The following is a 21,619-nucleotide window of genomic DNA, read 5'->3' as shown; positions in this document are numbered from 1 at the left end:
TTATCCTGCATCCAAGGCATTCCTATAGTGGGCCTCACAGGGTTATTGCTCGGTCATTGAACATTCAACAGTTCACAGCTTGACTACCTGATTTCCCATCATGCCTGGGCAGCCATTTTATGTGTGGCCACTTTAAACTTATATGCGTTTAGATATATCTAGCAGGTGCCTAATGCCTAGTATTCTGGTATATTCTAAAGGTGCCTACCTCCTACAACAGTAAGATACATGACAGTCCTAGTACCGACTGACCCCTGCCTGGAGATTCGGTGATGAGAGTCGGAGGAATACCTTTCAGGAAAGGGTTGTTGGAGCATGGAATGATTTGCCACAGGGAATGGTGGTTGCAGAGACCATTGCACTTTTAAGGGAAAGGTGGATAAATATTTGAAGCAGAGGAAGGTATAAGGCTGTGGGGAGAGCAGGGTAGTACGATGGTTTTGAATGGCACAATGTAGAATGGGCCCTCCTGTGCTGAAAACCACTCTCACTCACCTTGATGCGATGTGATTGACTGTATATGTGGGAGGCAGCAGTCAGTGCAGTTGTGGTGACGGAGTTTTTAGACTGCACTAATTTATCGATCTCACTCTCAGGAACAGATTAGGGAATGTGGGAGGGGCAAACATCAAACTGCTACATGGGTAAACTCTTCAATAACAATGGGCAAGTGAGCTGAGTGTTCCTCCTGGGTACACGCACTGTTTAACTCATAGATCGTACACGACAACTAAAATCACCATTCGTGTGTGTTCATTAGTCTGTGCTCACCACATTCAGACTGCTGTGTTTTCTGCTTGTCTTGTACATTTTGTTATTACAGAGGGATCTGTGTAACTTCACAATATCTGTCTCCTGTTACAGAAGATGCCAGCCGAGGAAATCACATTTGAAACCCTGAAGAAAGCAATAGGTAAGGTCCAGCCCCGCCCATTGAGGGCAGCAATAGGTAAGGTCCAGCCCCGCCCATTGAGGGCAACAATAGGTAAGGTCCAGCCCCGCCCATTGAGGGCAGCAATAGGTAAGGTCCAGCCCCGCCCATTGAGGGCAGCAAGAGGTAAGGTTCAGCCCCGCCCATTGAGGGCAGCAATAGGTAAGGTCCAGCCCCGCCCATTGAGGGCAGCAAGAGGTAAGGTTCAGCCCCGCCCATTGAGGGAAGCAATAGGTAAGGTCCAGCCCCGCCCATTGAGGGAAGCAATAGGTAAGGTCCAGCCCCGCCCATTGAGGGAAGCAATAGGTAAGGTCCAGCCCCGCCCATTGAGGGCAGCAAGAGGTAAGGTTCAGCCCCGCCCATTGAGGGTAGCAATAGGTAAGGTTCAGCCCCGCCCATTGAGGGCAGCAATAGGTAAGGTCCAGCCCCGCCCATTGAGGGCAACAATAGGTAAGGTCCAGCCCCGCCCATTGAGGGAAGCAATAGGTAAGGTCCAGCCCCGCCCATTGAGGGCAGCAATAGGTAAGGTTCAGCCCCACCCATTGAGGGCAGCAATAGGTAAGGTCCAGCCCCGCCCATTGAGGGCAGCAATAGGTAAGGTCCAGCCCCGCCCATTGAGGGCAGCAATAGGTAAGGTCCAGCCCCGCCCATTGAGGGCAGCAATAGGTAAGGTCCAGCCCCGCCCATTGAGGGCAGCAATAGGTAAGGTTCAGCCCCGCCCATTGAGGGCAGCAATAGGTAAGGTCCAGCCCCGCCCATTGAGGGCAGCAAGAGGTAATGTCCAGCCCCGCCCATTGAGGGCAACAATAGGTAAGGTCCAGCCCCGCCCATTGAGGGAAGCAATAGGTAAGGTCCAGCCCCGCCCATTGAGGGCAGCAATAGGTAAGGTTCAGCCCCACCCATTGAGGGCAGCAATAGGTAAGGTCCAGCCCCGCCCATTGAGGGCAGCAATAGGTAAGGTCCAGCCCCACCCATTGAGGGCAGCAATAGGTAAGGTCCAGCCCCGCCCATTGAGGGCAGCAATAGGTAAGGTCCAGCCCCGCCAATTGAGGGCAGCAAAAGGTAAGGTCCAGCCCCGCCCATTGAGGGCAGCAAGAGGTAAGGTCCAGCCCCACCCATTGAGGGCAGCAATAGGTAAGGTCCAGCCCCGCCCATTGAGGGCAGCAATAGGTAAGGTCCAGCCCCGCCCATTGAGGGCAGCAAGAGGTAAGGTCCAGCCCCACCCATTGAGGGCAGCAATAGGTAAGGTTCAGCCCCGCCCATTGAGGGCAGCAATAGGTAAGGTCCATCCCCGCCCATTGAGGGCAGCAAGAGGTAAGGTCCAGCCCCGCCCATTGAGGGCAGCAATAGGTAAGGTCCAGCCCCGCCTACTGAGGGCAGCAGTAGGTAAGGTTCAGCCCCGCCCATTGAGGGCAGCAGTCGGTAAGGTCCAGCCCCACCCATTGAGGCAACGGTAGGTAAGGTCCAGCCCCACCCATTGAGGGCAGCAGTCGGTCAGGTCCAGCCCCGCCCATTGAGGCAGTGGTAGGTAAGGTCCAGCCCCGCCCATTGAGGGCAGCAATAGGTCAGGTCCAGCCCCTCCCATTGAGGGCAGTAGTAGCTAAGGTCCAGCCCCTCCCATTGAGGGCAGCAGTTGGGTCCAGCCCCGCCCATTGAGGGCAGCAGTAGCTAAGGTCCAGCCCCTCCCATTGAGGGCAGCAGTTGGTAAGGTCCAGCCCCTCCCATTGAGGGCAGCAGTTGGTAAGGTCCAGCCCCTCCCATTGAGGGTAGTAGTAGGTAAGGTCCAGCCCCTCCCATTGAGGGCAGCAGCAGCTAAGGTCCAGCCCCTCCCATTGAGGGCAGCGTTAGGTAAGGTCCAGCCCCTCCCATTGAGGGCAGCAGTAGGTAAGGTCCAGCCCCTCCCATTGAGGGCAGCAGCAGCTAAGGTCCAGCCCCTCCCAATGAGGGCAGCAGTTGGTAAGGTCCAGCCCCTCCCATTGGAAATAAGGCCAACAGAAGGATACAAAAGCTGAAATGTCACCTTGGCTCTTGCCTCTGAGTCATCAGGTTGTGGGTTCCAGCGGACTGATGGAGCAATGTATTGGCAGAGGTTTGTCTTCGTCAGATGAGATGCTAAGCTGAGGGTGCATCTACCTGTTCAGGTAAGGGTTAAAGATAAGGGTAAGGGCAGTTTTCAGAAAAACCGAGTGCGATTTCCCCGTGTCCTGGCCAACATTCCTCCCTCAGCCTCTGCACCAGAACAGCCCAACTGCTGTGTCTGGGTCTTTGTAGTGTGGTAATTGTCTGTCTCATTATCTCCAACACAACAGGAACCAGTCTTCAAACGTTGTAAAGCACCTTGAGACAGTCTGACCAAGTTAAACGTCTTGAAAGCTCCTCATTGCATTATTCTATTCTGGGTCCTCGGCTATACATTGTGTAACCCGGGGTTACATAAACTGGATATCGTGATCCTCATAACCGCTTCTCCATTCTTCTACAAGGTGAACTAATGCACTAGGGAGCGAGGGCCAGGTACAGATGCTGAGCAGCTTTAGGTTACAGTCAGTAAGCTAACGTAGAGTTCGAGTAAATCTCCCCCCAATGCAACTCCAGGCCTTTCTCGTTAATAAGAAAAGTAATTTTGTGGAATATGGCTCGCTGACCCTTTTCTCAGATAATCTCTTTCTTTGTAACCTAACCTGCGAGCGATGCTTAGACCAGATTCCTTCTTCAGAGAGGCCCAGCACCCTATCTCACTCACCATACTACACAGCACCCTGTCTCACTCACCGCTCTACACAGCACCCTGTCTCACTCACCATACTACACAGCACCCTGTCTCACTCACTGCTCTACACAGCACCCTATCTCACTCACCGCTCTACACAGCACCCTGTCTCACTCACCGCTCTACACAGCACCCTGTCTCACTCACCATACTACACAGCACCCTGTCTCACTCACCATACTACACAGCACCCTGTCTCACTCACCATACTACACAGCACCCTGTCTCACTCACTGCTCGACACAGCACCCTATCTCACTCACCATACTACACAGCACCCTGTCTCACTCACCATACTACACAGCACCCTGTCTCACTCACCATACTACACAGCACCCTGTCTCACTCACCATACTACACAGCACCCTGTCTCACTCACCGCTCTACACAGCACCCTGTCTCACTCACTGCTCTACACAGCACCCTGTCTCACTCACCATACTACACAGCACCCTGTCTCACTCACCATACTACACAGCACCCTGTCTCACTCACCGCTCTACACAGCACCCTGTCTCACTCACTGCTCTACACAGCACCCTGTCTCACTCACTGCTCTACACAGCACCCTGTCTCACTCACCATACTACACAGCACCCTGTCTCACTCACCGCTCTACACAGCACCCTGTCTCACTCACCGCTCTACACAGCACCCTGTCTCACTCACTGCTCTACACAGCACCCTGTCTCACTCACCATACTACACAGCACCCTGTCTCACTCACCATACTACACAGCACCCTGTCTCACTCACCATACTACACAGCACCCTGTCTCACTCACTGCTCTACACAGCACCCTGTCTCACTCACCATACTACACAGCACCCTATCTCACTCACTGCTCTACACAGCACCCTGTCTCACTCACCATACAACACAGCACCCTATCTCACTCACTGCTCGACACAGCACCCTGCCTCACTCACTGCTCTACACAGCACCCTGTCTCACTCACCATACTACACAGCACCCTATCTCACTCACTGCTCTGCAGAGCACCCTGTCCCACTCACTGGTCTACACAGCACCCTGTCTCACTCACCATACTACACAGCACCCTGTCTCACTCACCATACAACACAGCACCCTATCTCACTCACTGCTCTACACAGCACCCTGTCTCACTCACCATACTACACAGCACCCTGTCTCACTCACCGCTCTACACAGCACCCTGTCTCACTCACCATACTACACAGCACCCTGTCTCACTCACTGCTCTACACAGCACCCTGTCTCACTCACCATACTACACAGCACCCTGTCTCACTCACCGCTCTACACAGCACCCTGTCTCACTCACCGCTCTACACAGCACCCTGTCTCACTCACTGCTCTACACAGCACCCTGTCTCACTCACCGCTCTACACAGCACCCTGTCTCACTCACCATACTACACAGCACCCTGTCTCACTCACTGCTCTACACAGCACCCTGTCTCTCTCACCAGACTACACAGCACCCTGTCTCACTCACCATACTACACAGCACCCTGTCTCACTCACCATACTACACAGCACCCTGTCTCACTCACCACTCTACACAGCACCCTGTCTCACTCACCATTCTACACAGCACCCTGTCTCACTCACCATACCACACAGCACCCTGTCTCACTCACCATACTACACAGCACCCTATCTCACTCACCATACTACACAGCACCCTGTCTCACTCACCATTCTACACAGCACCCTATCTCACTCACCATACTACACAGCACCCTGTCTCACTCACCGCTCTACACAGCACCCTATCTCACTCACCATATTACACAGCACCCTGTCTCACTCACTGCTCCACACAGCACCCTGTCTCACTCACCATACTACACAGCACCCTGTCTCACTCACCATACGACACAGCACCCTGTCTCACTCACCATACTACACAGCACCCTGTCTCACTCACTGCTCTACACAGCACCCTATCTCACTCACCGCTCTACACAGCACCCTGTCTCACTCACCATACTACACAGCACCCTGTCTCACTCACCATACTACACAGCACCCTGTCTCACTCACCATACTACACAGCACCCTGTCTCACTCACCATACTACACAGCACCCTATCTCACTCACTGCTCTGCAGAGCACCCTGTCCCACTCACTGGTCTACACAGCACCCTGTCTCACTCACCATACTACACAGCACCCTGTCTCACTCACCATACAACACAGCACCCTATCTCAATCACTGCTCTACACAGCACCCTGTCTCACTCACCATACTACACAGCACCCTGTCTCACTCACCGCTCTACACAGCACCCTGTCTCACTCACCATACTACACAGCACCCTGTCTCACTCACTGCTCTACACAGCACCCTGTCTCACTCACCATACTACACAGCACCCTGTCTCACTCACCGCTCTACACAGCACCCTGTCTCACTCACTGCTCTACACAGCACCCTGTCTCACTCACTGCTCTACACAGCACCCTGTCTCACTCACCGCTCTACACAGCACCCTGTCTCACTCACCATACTACACAGCACCCTGTCTCACTCACTGCTCTACACAGCACCCTGTCTCACTCACCATACTACACAGCACCCTGTCTCACTCACCATACTACACAGCACCCTGTCTCACTCACCACTCTACACAGCACCCTGTCTCACTCACCATTCTACACAGCACCCTGTCTCACTCACCATACCACACAGCACCCTGTCTCACTCACCATACTACACAGCACCGTATCTCACTCACCATACTACACAGCACCCTGTCTCACTCACCATTCTACACAGCACCCTATCTCACTCACCATACTACACAGCACCCTGTCTCACTCACCGCTCTACACAGCACCCTATCTCACTCACCATACTACACAGCACCCTGTCTCACTCACTGCTCCACACAGCACCCTGTCTCACTCACCATACTACACAGCACCCTGTCTCACTCACCATACGACACAGCACCCTGTCTCACTCACCATACTACACAGCACCCTGTCTCACTCACTGCTCTACACAGCACCCTATCTCACTCACCGCTCTACACAGCACCCTGTCTCACTCACCATACTACACAGCACCCTGTCTCACTCACCGCTCTACACAGCACCCTGTCTCTCTCACCATACTACACAGCACCCTGTCTCACTCACCATACTACACAGCACCCTGTCTCACTCACTGATCTACACAGTACCCTATCTCACTCACCATACTACACAGCACCCTGTCTCACTCGCTGCTCTACACAGCACCCTGTCATCAGTCACCATACTACACAGCACCCTGTCTCACTCACCATACTACACAGCACCCTGTCTCACTCACCATACTACACAGCACCCTGTCTCACTCACCGCTCTACACAGCACCCTGTCTCACTCACCATACTACACAGCACCCTGTCTCACTCACCATACTACACAGCACCCTGTCTCACTCACCGCTCTACACAGCACCCTGTCTCACTCACTGCTCTACACAGGACCCTGTCTCACTCACCATAATACACAGCACCCTGTCTCACTCACCGCTCTACACAGCACCCTGTCTCACTCACTGCTCTACACAGCACCCTGTCTCACTCAACGCTCTACACAGCACCCTGTCTCACTCACCATACTACACAGCACCCTGTCTCACTCACTGCTCTACACAGCACCCTGTCTCACTCACTGCTCTACACAGCACCCTGTCTCACTCAACGCTCTACACAGCACCCTGTCTCACTCACTGCTCTACACAGCACCCTGTCTCACTCACCGCTCTACACAGCACCCTGTCTCACTCACCGCTCTGCACAGCACCCTGTCTCACTCACCGCTCTGCACAGCACCCTGTCTCACTCACTGCTCTACACAGCACCCTGTCTCACTCACTGCTCTACACAGCACCCTATCTCACTCACCATACTACACAGCACCCTGTCTCACTCACCATACTACACAGCACCCTGTCTCACTCACTGCTCTACACAGCACCCTGTCTCACTCACCGCTCTACACAGCACCCTGTCTCACTCACCATACTACACAGCACCCTGTCTCACTCACCGCTCTACACAGCACCCTGTCTCACTCACCATACTACACAGCACCCTGTCTCACTCAACGCTCTACACAGCACCCTGTCTCACTCACCATACTACACAGCACCCTGTCTCACTCACTGCTCCACACAGCACCCTGTCTCACTCACCATACTACACAGCACCCTGTCTCACTCACCATACTACACAGCACCCTATCTCACTCACCAGACTACAGAGCACCCTATCTCACTCACTGCTCGACACAGCACCCTGTCTCACTCACCATACTACACAGCACCCTGTCTCACTCACCATACTACACAGCACCCTGTCTCACTCACTGCTCTACACAGCACCCTGTCTCACTCACCATACTACACAGCACCCTGTCTCACTCACCATACTACACAGCACCCTGTCTCACTCACTGCTCTACACAGCACCCTGTCTCACTCACCATAATACACAGCACCCTATCTCACTCACTGCTCTACACAGCACCCTGTCTCACTCACCATACAACACAGCACCCTGTCTCACTCACCGCTCTACACAGCACCCTGTCTCACTCACCGCTCTACACAGCACCCTGTCTCACTCACCGCTCTGCACAGCACCCTATCTCACTCACTGCTCTACACAGCACCGTGTCTCACTCACCATACTACACAGCACCCTGTCTCACTCACTGGTCTACACAGCACCCTGTCTCACTCACCATACTACACAGCACCCTGTCTCACTCACCATACTACACAGCACCCTGTCTCACTCACTGCTCTACACAGCACCCTGTCTCACTCACCAGACTACACAGCACCCTGTCTCACTCACCATACTACACAGCACCCTGTCTCACTCAATGCTCTACACAGCACCCTGTCTCACTCACCATACTACACAGCACCCTGTCTCACTCACTGGTCTACACAGCACCCTGTCTCACTCACCATACTACACAGCACCCTGTCTCACTCACCGCTCTACACAGCACCCTGTCTCACTCACCGCTCTGCACAGCACCCTATCTCACTCACTGCTCTACACAGCACCGTGTCTCACTCACCATACTACACAGCACCCTGTCTCACTCACCGCTCTACAGAGCACCCTGTCTCACTCACCGCTCTACACAGCACCCTATCTCACTCACTGCTCTGCAGAGCACCCTGTCCCACTCACTGGTCTACACAGCACCCTGTCTCACTCACCATACTACACAGCACCCTGTCTCACTCACTGGTCTACACAGCACCCTGTCTCACTCACCATACTACACAGCACCCTGTCTCACTCACTGCTCTACACAGCACCCTGTCTCACTCACCAGACTACACAGCACCCTGTCTCACTCACCATACTACACAGCACCCTGTCTCACTCACTGCTCTACACAGCACCCTGTCTCACTCACCGCTCTACACAGCACCCTGTCTCACTCACCATACTACACAGCACCCTGTCTCACTCACTGCTCTACACAGCACCCTGTCTCACTCACCGCTCTACACAGCACCCTGTCTCACTCACCATACTACACAGCACCCTGTCTCACTCACCGCTCTACACAGCACCCTGTCTCACTCACCATACTACATAGCACCCTGTCTCACTCACCATACTACACAGCACCCTATCTCACTCACTGCTCTACACAGCACCCTGTCTCACTCACCATACCACACAGCACCCTGTCTCACTCACCGCTCTACACAGCTCCCTATCTCACTCACCGTTCCACACAGCTCCCTATCTCACTCACCGTTCCACACAGCACCCTATCTCACTCACCATACTACACAGCACCCTGTCTCACTCACCATACTACACAGCACCCTGTCTCACTCACCGCTCTACACAGCACCCTGTCTCACTCACCATACTACACAGCACCCTGTCTCACTCACCATACTACACAGCACCCTGTCTCACTCACCGCTCTACACAGCACCCTGTCTCACTCACTGCTCTACACAGCACCCTATCTCACTCACCATACTACACAGCACCCTGTCTCACTCACTGCTCTACACAGCACCCTGTCTCACTCACTGCTCTACACAGCACCCTGTCTCACTCACCATACTACACAGCACCCTGTCTCACTCACCATACTACACAGCACCCTGTCTCACTCACCATACTACACAGCACCCTGTCTCACTCACCATACTACACAGCACCCTGTCTCACTCACTGCTCTACACAGCACCCTGTCTCACTCACCGCTCTACACAGCACCCTGTCTCACTCACCGCTCTACACAGCACCCTGTCTCACTCACTGCTCTACACAGCACCCTGTCTCACTCACCATACTACACAGCACCCTGTCTCACACACCGCTCTACACAGCACCCTGTCTCACTCACCATACTACACAGCACCCTGTCTCACACACCGCTCTACACAGCACCCTGTCTCTCTCACCATACTACACAGCACCCTGTCTCACTCACCGCTCTACACAGCACCCTGTCTCACTCACCGCTCTACACAGCACCCTGTCTCACTCACTGCTCTACACAGCACCCTGTCTCACTCACTGCTCTACACAGCACCCTATCGCACTCACTGCTCTACACAGCACCCTATCTCACTCACCATACTACACAGCACCCTGTCTCACTCACCATACTTCGCAGCACCCTATCTCACTCACTGCTCTACACAGCACCCTATCTCACTCACCGCTCTACACAGCACCCTGTCTCACTCGCCATACTACACAGCACCCTGTCTCACTCACCGTACTACACAGCACCCTGTCTCACTCACTGCTCCACACAGCACCCTGTCTCACTCACTGCTCTACACGGCACCCTATCTCACTCATCATACTACACAGCACCCTGTCTTACTCACCGCTCTACACAGCACCCTGTCTCACTCACCATAATACACAGCACCCTATCTCACTCACCATACTACACAGCACCCTGTCTCACACACCGCTCTACACAGCACCCTGTCTCACTCACCATACTACACAGCACCCTGTCTCACACACCGCTCTACACAGCACCCTGTCTCTCTCACCATACTACACAGCACCCTGTCTCACTCACCGCTCTACACAGCACCCTGTCTCACTCACCGCTCTACACAGCACCCTGTCTCACTCACCGCTCTACACAGCACCCTGTCTCACTCACTGCTCTACACAGCACCCTGTCTCACTCACTGCTCTACACAGCACCCTATCGCACTCACTGCTCTACACATCACCCTATCTCACTCACCATACTACACAGCACCCTGTCTCACTCACCATACTTCGCAGCACCCTATCTCACTCACTGCTCTACACAGCACCCTGTCTCACTCACCGCTCTACACAGCACCCTGTCTCACTCACTGCTCCACACAGCACCCTGTCTCACTCACTGCTCCACACAGCACCCTGTCTCACTCACCGCTCTACACAGCTCCCTATCTCACTCACCGTTCCACACAGCTCCCTATCTCACTCACCGTTCCACACAGCACCCTATCTCACTCACCATACTACACAGCACCCTGTCTCACTCACCATACTACACAGCACCCTGTCTCACTCACCGCTCTACACAGCACCCTGTCTCACTCACCATACTACACAGCACCCTGTCTCACTCACCATACTACACAGCACCCTGTCTCACTCACTGCTCTACACAGCACCCTGTCTCACTCACTGCTCTACACAGCACCCTGTCTCACTCACCATACTACACAGCACCCTGTCTCACTCACCATACTACACAGCACCCTGTCTCACTCACCATACTACACAGCACCCTGTCTCACTCACCATACTACACAGCACCCTGTCTCACTCACTGCTCTACACAGCACCCTGTCTCACTCACCGCTCTACACAGCACCCTGTCTCACTCACCGCTCTACACAGCACCCTGTCTCACTCACTGCTCTACACAGCACCCTGTCTCACTCACCATACTACACAGCACCCTGTATCACACACCGCTCTACACAGCACCCTGTCTCACTCACCATACTACACAGCACCCTGTCTCACACACCGCTCTACACAGCACCCTGTCTCTCTCACCATACTACACAGCACCCTGTCTCACTCACCGCTCTACACAGCACCCTGTCTCACTCACCGCTCTACACAGCACCCTGTCTCACTCACTGCTCTACACAGCACCCTGTCTCACTCACTGCTCTACACAGCACCCTATCGCACTCACTGCACTACACAGCACCCTATCGCACTCACTGCTCGACACAGCACCCTATCTCACTCACCATACTACACAGCACCCTGTCTCACTCACCATACTTCGCAGCACCCTATCTCACTCACTGCTCTACACAGCACCCTGTCTCACTCACCGCTCTACACAGCACCCTGTCTCACTCGCCATACTACACAGCACCCTGTCTCACTCACCGTACTACACAGCACCCTGTCTCACTCACCATACTACACAGCACCCTGTCTCACTCACTGCTCCACACAGCACCCTGTCTCACTCACTGCTCTACACGGCACCCTATCTCACTCATCATACTACACAGCACCCTGTCTTACTCACCGCTCTACACAGCACCCTGTCTCACTCACCATAATACACAGCACCCTATCTCACTCACCATACTACACAGCACCCTGTCTCACTCACTGCTCCACACAGCACCCTGTCTCACTCACCATAATACACGGCACCCTATCTCACTCATCATACTACACAGCGCCCTGTCTCACTCACCATACTACACAGCACCATGTCTCACTCACCTCTCTACACAGCACCCTATCTCACTCACCGCTCTACACAGCACCCTGTCTCACTCACTGCTCTACACAGCACCCTGTCTCACTCACCATACTACACAGCACCCTGTCTCACTCACCATACTACACAGCACCCTATCTCACTCACTGCTCTACACAGAACCCTGTCTCACTCACCATACTACACAGCACCCTGTCTCACTCACCGATCTACACAGCACCCTGTCTCACTCACCGCTCTACACAGCACCCTGTCTCACTCACTGCTCTACACGGCACCCTATCTCACTCACCGCTCTACACAGCACCCTGTCTCACTCACCGCTCTACACAGCACCCTGTCTCACTCACCGATCTACACAGCACCCTGTCTCACTCACCGCTCTACACGGCACCCTGTCTCACTCACTGCTCTACACGGCACCCTATCTCACTCACCGCTCTACACAGGACCCTGTCTCACTCACCATACTACACAGCACCCTGTCTCACTCACCGCTCTACACAGCACCCTATTTCACTCACCGCTCTACACAGCACCCTGTCTCACTCACTGCTCTACACAGCACCCTGTCTCACTCACCAGACTACACAGCACCCTGTCTCACTCACCATACTACACAGCACCCTGTCTCACTCACTGCTCTACACAGCACCCTGTCTCACTCACCATACTACACAGCACCCTGTCTCACTCACTGCTCTACACAGCACCCTGTCTCACTCACCAGACTACACAGCACCCTGTCTCACTCACCATACTACACAGCACCCTGTCTCACTCACTGCTCTACACAGCACCCTGTCTCACTCACCGCTCTACACAGCACCCTGTCTCACTCACCATACTACACAGCACCCTGTCTCACTCACCGCTCTACACAGCACCCTGTCTCACTCACCATACTACATAGCACCCTGTCTCACTCACCATACTACACAGCACCCTATCTCACTCACTGCTCTACACAGCACCCTGTCTCACTCACCATACCACACAGCACCCTGTCTCACTCACTGCTCTACACAGCACCCTGTCTCACGCACCGCTCTACACAGCACCCTATCTCACTCACCATACTACACAGCACCCTGTCTCACTCACCGCTCTACACAGCACCCTATCTCACTCACCATACTACACAGCACCCTGTCTCACTCACTGCTCCACACAGCACCCTGTCTCACTCACTGCTCCACACAGCACCCTATCTCACTCACCATACTACACAGCACCCTGTCTCACTCACCATACTACACAGCACCCTGTCTCACTCACCGCTCTACACAGCACCCTGTCTCACTCACCATACTACACAGCACCCTGTCTCACTCACCGCTCTACACAGCACCCTGTCTCACTCACTGCTCTACACAGCACCCTGTCTCACTCACCATACTACACAGCACCCTGTCTCACTCACCATACTACACAGCACCCTGTCTCACTCACCATACTACACAGCACCCTGTCTCACTCACTGCTCTACACAGCACCCTGTCTCACTCACCGCTCTACACAGCACCCTGTCTCACTCACCGCTCTACACAGCACCCTGTCTCACTCACTGCTCTACACAGCACCCTGTCTCACTCACCATACTACACAGCACCCTGTCTCACACACCGCTCTACACAGCACCCTGTCTCACTCACCATACTACACAGCACCCTGTCTCACACACCGCTCTACACAGCACCCTGTCTCTCTCACCATACTACACAGCACCCTGTCTCACTCACCGCTCTACACAGCACCCTGTCTCACTCACCGCTCTACACAGCACCCTGTCTCACTCACTGCTCTACACAGCACCCTATCGCACTCACTGCTCTACACAGCACCCTATCTCACTCACCATACTACACAGCACCCTGTCTCACTCACCATACTTCGCAGCACCCTATCTCACTCACTGCTCTACACAGCACCCTGTCTCACTCACCGCTCTACACAGCACCCTGTCTCACTCGCCATACTACACAGCACCCTGTCTCACTCACCGTACTACACAGCACCCTGTCTCACTCACCATACTACACAGCACCCTGTCTCACTCACTGCTCCACACAGCACCCTGTCTCACTCACTGCTCTACACGGCACCCTATCTCACTCATCATACTACACAGCACCCTGTCTTACTCACCGCTCTACACAGCACCCTGTCTCACTCACCATAATACACAGCACCCTATCTCACTCACCATACTACACAGCACCCTGTCTCACACACCGCTCTACACAGCACCCTGTCTCACTCACCATACTACACAGCACCCTGTCTCACACACCGCTCTACACAGCACCCTGTCTCTCTCACCATACTACACAGCACCCTGTCTCACTCACCGCTCTACACAGCACCCTGTCTCACTCACCGCTCTACACAGCACCCTGTCTCTCTCACTGCTCTACACAGCACCCTGTCTCACTCACTGCTCTACACAGCACCCTATCGCACTCACTGCTCTACACATCACCCTATCTCACTCACCATACTACACAGCACCCTGTCTCACTCACCATACTTCGCAGCACCCTATCTCACTCACTGCTCTACACAGCACCCTGTCTCACTCACCGCTCTACACAGCACCCTGTCTCACTCACCGCTCCACACAGCACCCTGTCTCACTCACCGCTCTACACAGCACCCTGTCTCACTCACCGCTCTACACAGCACCCTGTCTCACTCACCGCTCTACACAGCTCCCTATCTCACTCACCGCTCCACACAGCACCCTGTCTCACTCACCGTTCCACACAGCACCCTATCTCACTCACCATACTACACAGCACCCTGTCTCACTCACCATACTACACAGCACCCTGTCTCACTCACCGCTCTACACAGCACCCTGTCTCACTCACCATACTACACAGCACCCTGTCTCACTCGCCATACTACACAGCACCCTGTCTCACTCACCGTACTACACAGCACCCTGTCTCACTCACCATACTACACAGCACCCTGTCTCACTCACTGCTCCACACAGCACCCTGTCTCACTCACTGCTCTACACGGCACCCTATCTCACTCATCATACTACACAGCACCCTGTCTTACTCACCGCTCTACACAGCACCCTGTCTCACTCACCATACTACACAGCACCCTATCTCACTCACTGCTCTACACAGCACCCTGTCTCACTCACCATACCACACAGCACCCTGTCTCACTCACTGCTCTACACAGCACCCTGTCTCACGCACCGCTCTACACAGCACCCTATCTCACTCACCATACTACACAGCACCCTGTCTCACTCACCGCTCTACACAGCACCCTATCTCACTCACCATACTACACAGCACCCTGTCTCACTCACTGCTCCACACAGCACCCTGTCTCACTCACTGCTCCACACAGCACCCTATCTCACTCACCATACTACACAGCACCCTGTCTCACTCACCATACTACACAGCACCCTGTCTCACTCACCGCTCTACACAGCACCCTGTCTCACTCACCATACTACACAGCACCCTGTCTCACTCACCGCTCTACACAGCACCCTGTCTCACTCACTGCTCTACACAGCACCCTGTCTCACTCACCATACTACACAGCACCCTGTCTCACTCACCATACTACACAGCACCCTGTCTCACTCACCATACTACACAGCACCCTGTCTCACTCACTGCTCTACACAGCACCCTGTCTCACTCACCGCTCTACACAGCACCCTGTCTCACTCACCGCTCTACACAGCACCCTGTCTCACTCACTGCTCTACACAGCACCCTGTCTCACTCACCATACTACACAGCACCCTGTCTCACACACCGCTCTACACAGCACCCTGTCTCACTCACCATACTACACAGCACCCTGTCTCACACACCGCTCTACACAGCACCCTGTCTCTCTCACCATACTACACAGCACCCTGTCTCACTCACCGCTCTACACAGCACCCTGTCTCACTCACCGCTCTACACAGCACCCTGTCTCACTCACTGCTCTACACAGCACCCTATCGCACTCACTGCTCTACACAGCACCCTATCTCACTCACCATACTACACAGCACCCTGTCTCACTCACCATACTTCGCAGCACCCTATCTCACTCACTGCTCTACACAGCACCCTGTCTCACTCACCGCTCTACACAGCACCCTGTCTCACTCGCCATACTACACAGCACCCTGTCTCACTCACCGTACTACACAGCACCCTGTCTCACTCACCATACTACACAGCACCCTGTCTCACTCACTGCTCCACACAGCACCCTGTCTCACTCACTGCTCTACACGGCACCCTATCTCACTCATCATACTACACAGCACCCTGTCTTACTCACCGCTCTACACAGCACCCTGTCTCACTCACCATAATACACAGCACCCTATCTCACTCACCATACTACACAGCACCCTGTCTCACACACCGCTCTACACAGCACCCTGTCTCACTCACCATACTACACAGCACCCTGTCTCACACACCGCTCTACACAGCACCCTGTCTCTCTCACCATACTACACAGCACCCTGTCTCACTCACCGCTCTACACAGCACCCTGTCTCACTCACCGCTCTACACAGCACCCTGTCTCTCTCACTGCTCTACACAGCACCCTGTCTCACTCACTGCTCTACACAGCACCCTATCGCACTCACTGCTCTACACATCACCCTATCTCACTCACCATACTACACAGCACCCTGTCTCACTCACCATACTTCGCAGCACCCTATCTCACTCACTGCTCTACACAGCACCCTGTCTCACTCACCGCTCTACACAGCACCCTGTCTCACTCACCGCTCCACACAGCACCCTGTCTCACTCACTGCTCCACACAGCACCCTGTCTCACTCACCGCTCTACACAGCACCCTGTCTCACTCACCGCTCTACACAGCTCCCTATCTCACTCACCGCTCCACACAGCACCCTGTCTCACTCACCGTTCCACACAGCACCCTATCTCACTCACCATACTACACAGCACCCTGTCTCACTCACCATACTACACAGCACCCTGTCTCACTCACCGCTCTACACAGCACCCTGTCTCACTCACCATACTACACAGCACCCTGTCTCACTCACCATACTACACAGCACCCTGTCTCACTCACTGCTCTACACAGCACCCTATCTCACTCACCATACTACACAGCACCCTGTCTCACTCACTGCTCGACACAGCACCCTGTCTCACTCACTGCTCTACACAGCACCCTGTCTCACTCACCATACTACACAGCACCCTGTCTCACTCACCATACTACACAGCACCCTGTCTCACTCACCATACTACACAGCACCCTGTCTCACTCACTGCTCAACACAGCACCCTGTCTCACTCACCATACTACACAGCACCCTGTCTCACTCACCATACTGCACAGCACCCTGTCTCACTCACCGATCTACACAGCACCCTGTCTCACTCACTGCTCTACACAGCACTCTATCTCACTCACCGCTCTACACAGCACCCTATCTCACTCACCGCTCTACACAGCACCCTGTCTCACTCACCGATCTACACAGCACCCTGTCTCACTCACCGCTCTACACAGCACCCTGTCTCACTCACTGCTCTACACGGCACCCTATCTCACTCACCGCTCTACACAGGACCCTGTCTCACTCACCATACTACACAGCACCCTGTCTCACTCACCGCTCTACACAGCACCCTATCTCACTCACCGCTCTACACAGCACCCTGTCTCACTCACCATACTACACAGCACCCTGTCTCACTCACCATACTACACAGCACCCTGTCTCACTCACCATACTACACAGCACCCTGTCTCACTCGCCATACGACACAGCACCCTGTCTCACTCGCCATACGACACAGCACCCTGTCTCACTCACTGCTCAACACAGCACCCTGTCTCACTCACCATACTACACAGCACCCTGTCTCACTCACCATACTGCACAGCACCCTGTCTCACTCACCGATCTACACAGCACCCTGTCTCACTCACTGCTCTACACAGCACCCTGTCTCACTCACCGCTCTACACAGCACCCTGTCTCACTCACTGCTCTACACAGCACCCTATCTCACTCACCACACTACACAGCACCCTGTCTCACTCACCATACTTCGCAGCACCCTATCTCACTCACTGCTCTACACAGCACCCTGTCTCACTCACCGCTCTACACAGCACCCTATCTCACTCACCATACTACACAGCACCCTGTCTCACTCACTGCTCTACACAGCACCCTGTCTCACTCACCGCTCTACACAGCACCCTGTCTCACTCACTGCTCTACACAGCACCCTGTCTCACTCACCATACTACACAGCACCCTGTCTCACACACCGCTCTACACAGCACCCTATCTCACTCACCGCTCTACACAGCACCCTATCTCACTCACCGCTCTACACAGCACCCTATCTCACTCACTGCTCTACACAGCACCCTGTCTCACTCACCATACTGCACAGCACCCTGTCTCACTCACCGCTCTACACAGCACCCTATCTCACTCACCGCTCTACACAGCACCCTGTCTCACTCACCGCTCTACACAGCACCCTGTCTCACTCACTGCTCTACACAGCACCCTGTCTCACTAGCCATACTACACAGCACCCTGTCTCACTCACCATACTACACAGCACCCTGTCTCACTCACCATACTACACAGCACCCTGTCTCACTCACCGCTCTACACAGCACCCTGTCTCACTCACTGCTCTACACAGCACCCTGTCTCACTCACCATACTACACAGCACCCTGTCTCACTCACCATACTACACAGCACCCTGTCTCACTCACTGCTCTACACAGCACCCTGTCTCACTCACCATACTACACAGCACCCTGTCTCACTCACCATACTACACAGCACCCTGTCTCACTCACCATACTACACAGCACCCTGTCTCACTCACCGCTATACACAGCACCCTGTCTCACTCACCATACTACACAGCACCCTGTCTCACTCACCATACTACACAGCACCCTGTCTCACTCACCATACTACACAGCACCCTGTCTCACTCACCATACTACACAGCACCCTGTCTCACTCACCGATCTACACAGCACCCTGTCTCACTCACTGCTCTACACAGCACCCTGTCATCACTCACCATACTACACAGCACCCTGTCTCACTCACCATACTACACAGCACCCTGTCTTACTCACTGCTCTACACAGCACCCTGTCTCACTCACCGCTCTACACAGCACCCTGTCTCACTCACCATACTTCACAGCACCCTATCTCACTCACTGCTCTACACAGGACCCTGTCTCACTCACCATACTACACAGCACCCTGTCTCACTCACCGCTCTACACAGCACCCTGTCTCACTCACCGCTCTACACAGCACCCTGTCTCACTCACCGCTCTACACAGCACCCTATCTCACTCACCATACTACACAGCACCCTGTCTCACTCACCATACTTCGCAGCACCCTATCTCACTCACCGCTCTACACAGCACCCTGTCTCACTCACCGCTCTACACAGCACCCTGTCTCACTCACCATACTACACAGCACCCTGTCTCACTCACCATACTATACAGCACCCTGTCTCACTCACCATACTACACAGCACCCTGTCTCACTCACCATACTACACAGCACCCTGTCTCACTCACCATACTACACAGCACCCTGTCTCACTCACCATATTTTACACAGCACCCTGTCTCACTCACCATACTACACAGCACCCTGTCTCACTCACCATACTACACAGCACCCTGTCTCACTCACCATACTACACAGCACCCTGTCTCACTCACCATACTACACAGCACCCTGTCTCACTCACCATACTACACAGCACCCTGTCTCACTCACCATACTTCACAGCACCCTATCTCACTCACTGCTCTACACAGGACCCTGTCTCACTCACCATACTACACAGCACCCTGTCTCACTCACCGATCTGCACAGCACCCTGTCTCACTCACTGCTCTACACAGCACCCTGTCTCACTCACCGCTCTACACAGCACCCTGTCTCACTCACCATACTTCACAGCACCCTATCTCACTCACTGCTCCACACAGGACCCTGTCTCACTCACCGCTCTACACAGCACCCTGTCTCACTCACCGCTCTACACAGCACCCTGTCTCACTCACCATACTACACAGCACCCTGTCTCACTCACCATACTACACAGCACCCTGTCTCACTCACCATACTTCGCAGCACCCTATCTCACTCACCGCTCTATACAGCACCCTGTCTCACTCACCGCTCTACACAGCACCCTGTCTCACTCACCATACTACACAGCACCCTGTCTCACTCACCGCTCTACACAGCACCCTGTCTCACTCACCATACTATACAGCACCCTGTCTCACTCACCATACTATACAGCACCCTGTCTCACTCACCATACTACACAGCACCCTGTCTCACTCACCATACTACACAGCACCCTGTCTCACTCACCATATTTTACACAGCACCCTGTCTCACTCACCATACTACACAGCACCCTGTCTCACTCACCATACTACACAGCACCCTGTCTCACTCACCATACTACACAGCACCCTGTCTCACTCACCATACTATACAGCACCCTATCTCACTCACCGCTCTACACAGCACCCTGTCTCACTCACCATAATACACAGCACCCTATCTCACTCACCATACTACACAGCACCCTGTCTCACTCACCATACGACACAGCACCCTGTCTCACTCACTGCTCTACACAGCACCCTATCTCACTCACCATAATACACAGCACCCTATCTCACTCACCATACTCCACAGCGCCCTGTCTCACTCACCATACTACACAGCACCCGGTCTCACTCACCGCTCTACACAGCACCCTGTCTCACTCACTGCTCTACACAGCACCCTGTCTCACTCACCATACTACACAGCACCCTGTCTCACTCACCATACTACACAGCACCCTGTCTCACTCACCTCTCTACACAGCACCCTGTCTCACTCACCTCTCTACACAGCACCCTGTCTCACTCACCTCTCTACACAGCACCCTATCTCACTCACCGCTCTACACAGCACCCTGTCTCACTCGCCATACTACACAGCACCCTGTCTCACTCGCCATACTACACAGCACCCTGTCTCACTCACCGTACTACACAGCACCCTGTCTCACTCGCCATACTACACAGCACCC

At 54.1% G+C, this 21,619-nt stretch overlaps 1 protein-coding gene across 1 annotated transcript in view; it reads left to right on the top strand.

Annotated features, from left to right (window-relative positions):
• Window positions 1–21,619, top strand: part of LOC139272915 (protein EFR3 homolog B-like) — a 1,121,614-nt gene that overhangs the window by 1,081,524 nt on the left and 18,471 nt on the right. Inside the window, exon 20 of the mRNA XM_070889016.1 lies at window positions 865–913. Within this exon, the coding sequence (XP_070745117.1) occupies window positions 865–913 (49 nt within the window). The remainder of the gene's footprint in view (window positions 1–864; window positions 914–21,619) is intronic.

This window comes from Pristiophorus japonicus, chromosome 9 (genome assembly GCF_044704955.1).
Source record: "Pristiophorus japonicus isolate sPriJap1 chromosome 9, sPriJap1.hap1, whole genome shotgun sequence".
NCBI classification, from domain to species: Eukaryota; Metazoa; Chordata; class Chondrichthyes; family Pristiophoridae; genus Pristiophorus; species Pristiophorus japonicus.
Note: the sequence above shows the minus strand (reverse complement) of the source record. Positions and strands in the feature narration are given on the sequence as shown.